At 42.4% G+C, this 7,258-nt stretch overlaps 1 protein-coding gene across 1 annotated transcript; it reads right to left on the bottom strand.

Moving 5' to 3' along the window:
- Nucleotides 1-338: 338 nt before the first annotated feature.
- On the bottom strand, nucleotides 339-6,831 carry TMEM129 (transmembrane protein 129, E3 ubiquitin protein ligase; the record flags this gene model as incomplete). Its single annotated transcript, XM_008947859.1, has 3 exons — nucleotides 339-952; nucleotides 3,894-4,053; nucleotides 6,357-6,831. Coding segments are annotated over 3 exons (884 nt in total), but the record flags the coding sequence as incomplete, so codon positions are not given.
- Nucleotides 6,832-7,258: the final 427 nt, after the last annotated feature.

A 7,258-nucleotide genomic window follows, 5' to 3' on the forward strand; every position in this document is an offset into this window, starting at 1 on the left:
TACCTAAAAAGCATCAAAACCCTAAGCAATGTAGGTCCTGGAAACCAACAGATTTAATGATGCATAACATCAGCAGTGTAGGTAAATGGGGTATGTTTCCAAATCCTGTGGTTTGAAAAGAAGTTCATCCATTAAAACTTAAGCTAGAGGCATATTAATGGAATAAATGGTCCCTATGGAAGTTGTACATCTTCAGGAATTAAATTCCTTAGCCTGCAGAAACCAGTCCCATTTCTAATTGGAGGGACCAGCAGAAGAAACACAACTGGTATACTTTTTCAGTGAACACTTGCAAAGAACAAAAGCATCAAGGAAGTCTAACCAAAGCCATTTTCTCGGTTAGCCCTTTACTAGAGAATCAAAACCCAATTTAATTAAAAAATTTAAAGAATTTAACACGTTAAAACTTGGAAAGAGAATAGTACTGCAAATATAGAAGGATATCCTTATTCTAAGGCATAAGAAAGCAAAAAAAAAAAAATAAATCCAGAAACTGACATCTGGTGAACAAAAAACAAAGACACAGATAAAAGTGGAAAGCAACTGAAAAGATTTACACCTGTTTCCAACGCTGTAAAGGAAGCCTTGGAGTTTGCACCCCTGTAGAACGTGAAGTCTCAGAAACAAATTTAACAGGCCTTTTAACCAAACCCACTACAAAATACATTCAAATTAAAAAAGTTAAAACATACCCAAGTATTAGTCATCGTATTATGCAAACATCTAAAATGCAAAATTTGGCTCGGCAAGTCGGGCAAGGCACTTGGCTCGACAGCCAGGTCTCTGGGTGCTGCTGATCCTGCCGGCTGGCAAACCATTTGCCCATGCAGGTGAGGCACCACATGGGACGACAGTAGCACTGCTGGCACTCCCCGTCGTTCAGCTCCTGGCAGTTCTTGATGAGCTTGATGTTGGCAATAGTCTGCATACACCCAATGCAGGGCTCCAGCTCCTAAAGGAGGAGGAAAATGTCAACATTATGGACTGCACAGAATGGATTCTGTTAGTGCTTTGCAAAGGCTGTCAGAAAATCATCTGTGCCTAAGCACAGCAGGAACCTGAGCTGGGCAGAGCCTCCAGGCAAAACTGCCCCACCAGAAGACAACAAATGGTTGCAGTCTCCAGAGCTGTGTTTTAGTAGAACACCTTCTAATGAATGAGAAGTGTTTAAAGTATCTCTTTAAACAGAAAACCAAGAACTCCTGCATGAGCCTGACTGAACAAAAACGACTGAAAATAAACATTCTTTCTCCCTCTGGAGAGCTCCACCTGTCTCCAGAGCGCAGCGGCCAGGGCAAGGTAAGCAAGCAGCCTTTTTTCTCATTCAGACTTACTATTTTTTTAAAAAAACTTACCAATATGAAGTGACAGAAACAAAGCAAACAGTCCTTACCCCTTGTTACAGCAAATGACAGTTCCTATCTTCCATCTTTGTAAGGAAGAGACATAAATAGCAGAAGAAATCAGCTCTACTGAACACAATGGGCACTCATCTTGAAGGACCAGCAGATTACTTAATTTCTCTTGGACAATATTGGAATAATTGATATTTCTGCACAGTTAATTATGCCACATGAGCTTGCTGTTGCATATAAACACATCATCTTGCTCTGAAGTGTTTTTCAATTAATAAATAATAGTAGCATTTCTCCATGTGTCTTCTAGCCAAAGCTCTCCAAGAACTTGACAAAGTTCAAAAGACAGCACACTGAACAGGCATGGAGGAGGCCTGAATCCTATTCATACTGCTACTGGTGTAACAAAAAGCAGCTCTGCTGCGTGGCCTCTTGTTCCCACCTCCAGCGTCTCTTCCCTTGTCAGCAAGAGTGTCTGTTCAACCACACTGCAGCTTAACTGTGGAGGAGTTCTACATGAAGTCTCATCTTTGCCTCTTTTCACCTCAGCCAGGTTCCCCGCAGACAAAGTCTTGTGTCAGCATGAGGATGAAGGAAGCAGGACTGCTTCTTTCAGAAGCTGCACCAGCTTTAACTTGTGAAATTAGGGCATAACTTGTTTTTTAGGCAGGAAAAACTCTACCATGGAGAGGTTAACTGTTTCAACACATTCATGGAGCTTCAGAACAAGGAAAAATCCCATGATGTATTTTTAATGTCCATATCATCACTTCTGATGTTATTTATCACTCAATGTCAAACCAAAATTCAGTAGCTCAGCTGACTCTTTAAGAGGTCACAAATTACAAGCCCTGCAAGTAAGCAACTGTCTCAAATGAGTAGTGTCTTCCCTTTATTTTGAACATCTCTTTTCACTATACACTGGCACTGCAATCAGAATGCTCAACAACATTGTATGCAGATAGACCTGATGCAGTTTTATTTTAGTAAATGTATTTACTAAAATTCTAGTTCCTGTAGTCATCCAGTGAAGATATCATATAAGCTGTGTGACAATACCAAAGATACCAAGTACTCACTCCATTAGCTGGAACATCTGACACAGGCTCAGTGCAAGGCCACCAGAACTAGTTTAATTAGTTACCTCTGGTACATTGAACAGTGCTCTAGTCACACTTCCAGCTGCTGCACAAGTATAACAATGACCAGGTCTCCACAAATATTACTGAAGGTAGGACTCTATGGCATTATTTACAATTAAAGCAAGCCCTAATTAAGGATCATTAATTTACTTCAGCAGAAGATCCAGCAAAACCTGGCTGTCTAGAAAAACAAGCTGTAATGAACTGCCTAAAGAACAGTAACAACAGCTGTGATTCTACCTCCCCATAAACTTTCTGGAAACAACCTCATCATTTTCTCTAGAGGCTGGAAGGGACCTCTAGAGATCATCTAGTCCAGCCCTTTTGCTAAAGCATGTTCATCTAGAGCAGGCTGCATAGGATCACATCCAGGCAGGATTCAAAGTATCTGCAGAGAAGATGACTCCACAACCTCTCTGGACACTCTGTTCCAAGACTCTGTCACCTTCATAGTAAAGAATTTTTTCCGCCTTCTCTGATGGAACTTCCTGGGTTCCACTTTGTGCCCATTACGCCTTGTCCTGTCCCTGGGCACCACTGAAAAGAGTCTGTCCCCATCTGCTTGACCCCTGCCCTTAGGTACTGATGAGGATTGATAAGATCACCTCTCAGTCTTCTCTTCTCCTGTTTAAACAGCCCCAGGTCTCTCAGTCTTTCCTTGTCAAACAGACATTCCAGTGCCCTCATCACCTTCATAACCCTCCACTGGACTCTCCCCAGTAGCTCCTTGTCTCTCCTGAAGTGGGAAGCCCAGAACTGGGCACCATATACCAGATGTCATCTCACCAGGGCAGAGTGGAGTGGGAGACCTCCCTTGACCTGCCAGTCACGCTCTTCTTAATGCAGCCCAAGATACTACTGGCCTTCTTGGCCACAAGAGCACATTGCTGGCTCTTGATTGTTACCCACCAAGACTCCAAGGTCCTTCTCTGCAGGGCTGCTTTCCAGTAGGTCAGCCCCTAGCCTGTAGTGATGCACAGGGTTATTCCTCCCCAGATGCAGGACTCTACACTTGCCCTTGTTGAACTTCACTGGGTTACCTTCCACCCAACTCTCCAGCCTGTCCAGGTCTTGCTGGATGGTAGCACAGCTCTGGTGTGTCAATTCATAATTATTAAAAGTGTAACAAGTAGTACAGTCTTTGACTGACTTTCAATTATGACCTGATTACTGTTTAATTACTGTTTAGTAATAATTGTTTAATAATTATAATTTAATCATCATTCAATCATCTTTTAATCAGTATTTATTACAACCTTTTGGTTAACCCCACAACAATGACTTCTTTTAATAATTCACCTGCAACAGGCCTAAGTGAACCACTACACAGCAACCACAGTATCACCTATAGTGAAAAGTATGATTACTACAGTCTCATATGGATAGAAGGTCTCACCTGAGTGCTTGGAACAGAATACGTCTGGTTGATTTCCACCAGAGATGTAAAGGTTTCTAGAAATAAATCACTAAGGCTTTGATGGATCACAACATTAGCTGCATTGCTGATGGGAGCACGAAGCTTTTCTCGGAGCTCCCCATACTCTGTGGAGTTCAACCTGAAGAAGAAAAGATGGACCAAAATGTTACCATGATTATCCATTCAAGTAACTTGATAGTACATTGCAAGAGTTTAATGGGAGAGAAGTGAATCCACAGAAAAGATTTTTAGGCTGGTACATACTAGTCAGAATAAATACACAGTGAGCAGTTTGTTTTCCTGTTTAGTTGCTGGTTGGTCCTGACACAACTCGGACAGGAGCACATCATTAATATCTGTGTCAGATTGCCCACAGGATATGCCAGAGATGAGCTAAAACAGCATTCAAAAATAAAGGAAGGCTTTTGAAGTAATCAGCATGAACAAAAGCAATAGAGGTACATAAATCATGAATTAACTGTAAAGTACTGCATGCACAGTTTCTGTCCATTTATTTACTTAGGCCACATCTAAAATCTAGTTTATAAACTCCTGAAGACAGATTTTACAGTTATATTACGTGGCACTTATCACAAAGTGATAAAGTACATGTAAGTATCAGACAATTGTCAATCAGTATCACTTCCTGTGATTTTATGATACAGTTTTAGATAAAATGTGAAATTGTAAGTGTTACAGAGATCTGCTGAATGTCTTACACTTTAAGGCTGGACCAAGCTGTGTTCACACTAGGCTGCTTCTGCTCAAGTGTGAGGTCCACAGACCTCAAGTGGCCCATGAGACCTTGTGCAGATCCTGTAGTGACACATTACTGTCGTTATCCCCTCTGAATCTAACAGTTCTAACTGCAGATCCCGAACTCGTTTAACAGCTTTCATGGAGAAGCCCTGCGAACATCACCCTGAAACTTCTCCATTCCTCCTACACTCGCTGAGTTCCTGGAGCCCAGCACAACCCAACGCTGGCTTAGCTTCAGCTCCTGATGGTCTCCACTGTTTTAACTACTATGGGATGGTGTTTGTTAACAGAAGCTATCTGTGCAAGTAACAGAAACCTTTCCACTCAGTGGAAAAATCCATGCTGAGCACACGGAAACGTGGCCGACCTGCCTGAACAAAAGCATTTCTCTTCCAGAAATATCCTGCTGTATCTAATTCTGACTCTGGATACATACAATGATCTTGTACCCTTAATAGGGGAATTTTGTCCTATGGCACTCTTCTTAAATCCTGTGTGACTGCATTTTAGCAGAGATTTGCTATTTCTGACATATCTTTTAAGAACTTTCAAACACTGTTCTCACTGCTGTTCTGTTTGGCCACAAAATAAAGTTTTGGGGTTTGGATTTTTTTCCCTAAAAGGAATTGTCAAAGAAGCTGTGGTTTTCTCAGCAGGGGACGTAGTTTTATCACTCTGGCACTGCAGCACTTACAGCAGAAAATCGTTAAGTTTAATACTTATTTGGTCACCACTCTCACAGGTCTATAAAAGTCCCCTCTTAGGATTGTCACGCTTACCTTAACTGACCTCTTGTTCTGAGCTCTGTCCACCAAGATACCGAACACAATCATCTCCATACCTTTTCCTCATCCCTGCTTACCTAGGAGTCTGGTGACCTGCCTACTTTTAATTACCCAGTAAATAAATGCTGCTGACATAATTTACAGCAGATGCTCAAATGCCTTTCCAAATACATAATTTTAGGAGCACTAACATGCCTTTGTGTACTCCTTTTAATGACACGACGACAACAAAGACTTTAGCACCCTTCTCTACTCAGTCTTATAGGTCTCTGCAGAACTTGTGCTTTTGCCCAGCTATGCAGAGAGACTGCTGAAAAATCCCACCATGGGCCCTCGGAGAGCAAGCCCTGCCCATTCAGAGCACGTTTGCTATGATTTACGGCTATGACAACACATAAATCAGAAATGGACCAAAATTACTTCCTTGCTTTAAGGGCAGCTGGTTTGCAGTAGCTCAGCAAGAACTCTTGACAAGAACTCAGTGACACAATTATGAGCCTTGAGCAGAAGGAAAAAAATAAGTTACGGGTGAACAACAGCCAGTTTTAGATGAATAACTGTTTCTCCTCCCACAAAATCGGGAAGACCACAGATTGTCCTTTTCATTCCCATTCCCCATCTTTCACATAAGTTTTTCCAGTTACTTCTTTCTGCACCCAGCACACTTCTCTCCCTAGGAACGTATCTCACGGGGCAGTCCCTGCTTTACCAATGTGCACTCAATACTGCAGGTGTATGAAACTGCACAGCGTAGAACTGCACACAAAGTGTCTCTGAACCCCAGGCAGGGAGCAAAAAGGAAGGGACAAGACCCAAAGAGTCTTCAGATCAGCCACAAAACCACTCTGTTAGCACCATCAAATAGCACACACGTAACCCAACAGGGTAGTTGATTTACCGGATATCAAATGCCTTCACGTAGGGATTAACACTGGCGACACGGATGGTGAGGAACTGCACAGGCATATTGGAGTCTGGGGTGAGCTCGTGCTGTCTGGAGTCTGTCACCGTCAAATGAATGTCCTGCTGCTGGGCAACGTGTAAACAGTACGTGGTCACCTTGATCACCCAGGTGTCTGTAACAATCACCCTCGCTCCTGGGGCACCGGTAGCAAATTTGTCAATTCTCCTAAATTCTGTATTGATGGAAGAAGCTACTGCCCTCCAACCTGACTGTGGGAGAGCGTGAACTGCAAGCGTCTGGGCTAAGGGATGATTATTCCAACCTCTCCGTGACCAGTAGTACGCCAGGGCACTGGTGACTGCCGGAAGGAGAATAGAGAAGAAGAAGAAAGTTTTCCATCCTTTTGAAGCCAGGTAGAAAAAACAAAGATGTTTTTCAGGTGCAGCAAAGCACATTCCAAGGTAATAACCTGCAAGGGAAAAGACTTTCAGAAAGTGACCAAGTACACGCATAAACATGAACCCCTGAATCATATAGTTATCTAACCAGTGAGCTCACCTCCAGGAGAGCTGTTGTACTTCTGGATGACAGCTCAAATGCAAGCCTGCTCTCCTAAGAAATATTAAGCAAATTTTTATCTGTCACGGAGTTTTACCAAAATCATGCAGCTAAATGAAGCTGATTTGAATTTGCAGGTTAAATAACATGACCCGTAAGATACCATTTTTACCAGAACTATACAGCTAAAGGAAGCTGATTTGAATTTGCTGTTTGAATAAGCTACCTGTACGATGCCACGTAGCTTTAGCAGCACTACATGGCTAAAGGAAGCTAGCCTGAATTCGCCTATTAAATAAAACACTATTCCTTCATAATCGCCCGCACTCGGATGCAGC

Source organism: Merops nubicus, unplaced genomic scaffold (genome assembly GCF_000691845.1).
Source record: "Merops nubicus isolate BGI_N331 unplaced genomic scaffold, ASM69184v1 Scaffold32779, whole genome shotgun sequence".
NCBI lineage: Eukaryota > Metazoa > Chordata > Aves > Coraciiformes > Meropidae > Merops > Merops nubicus.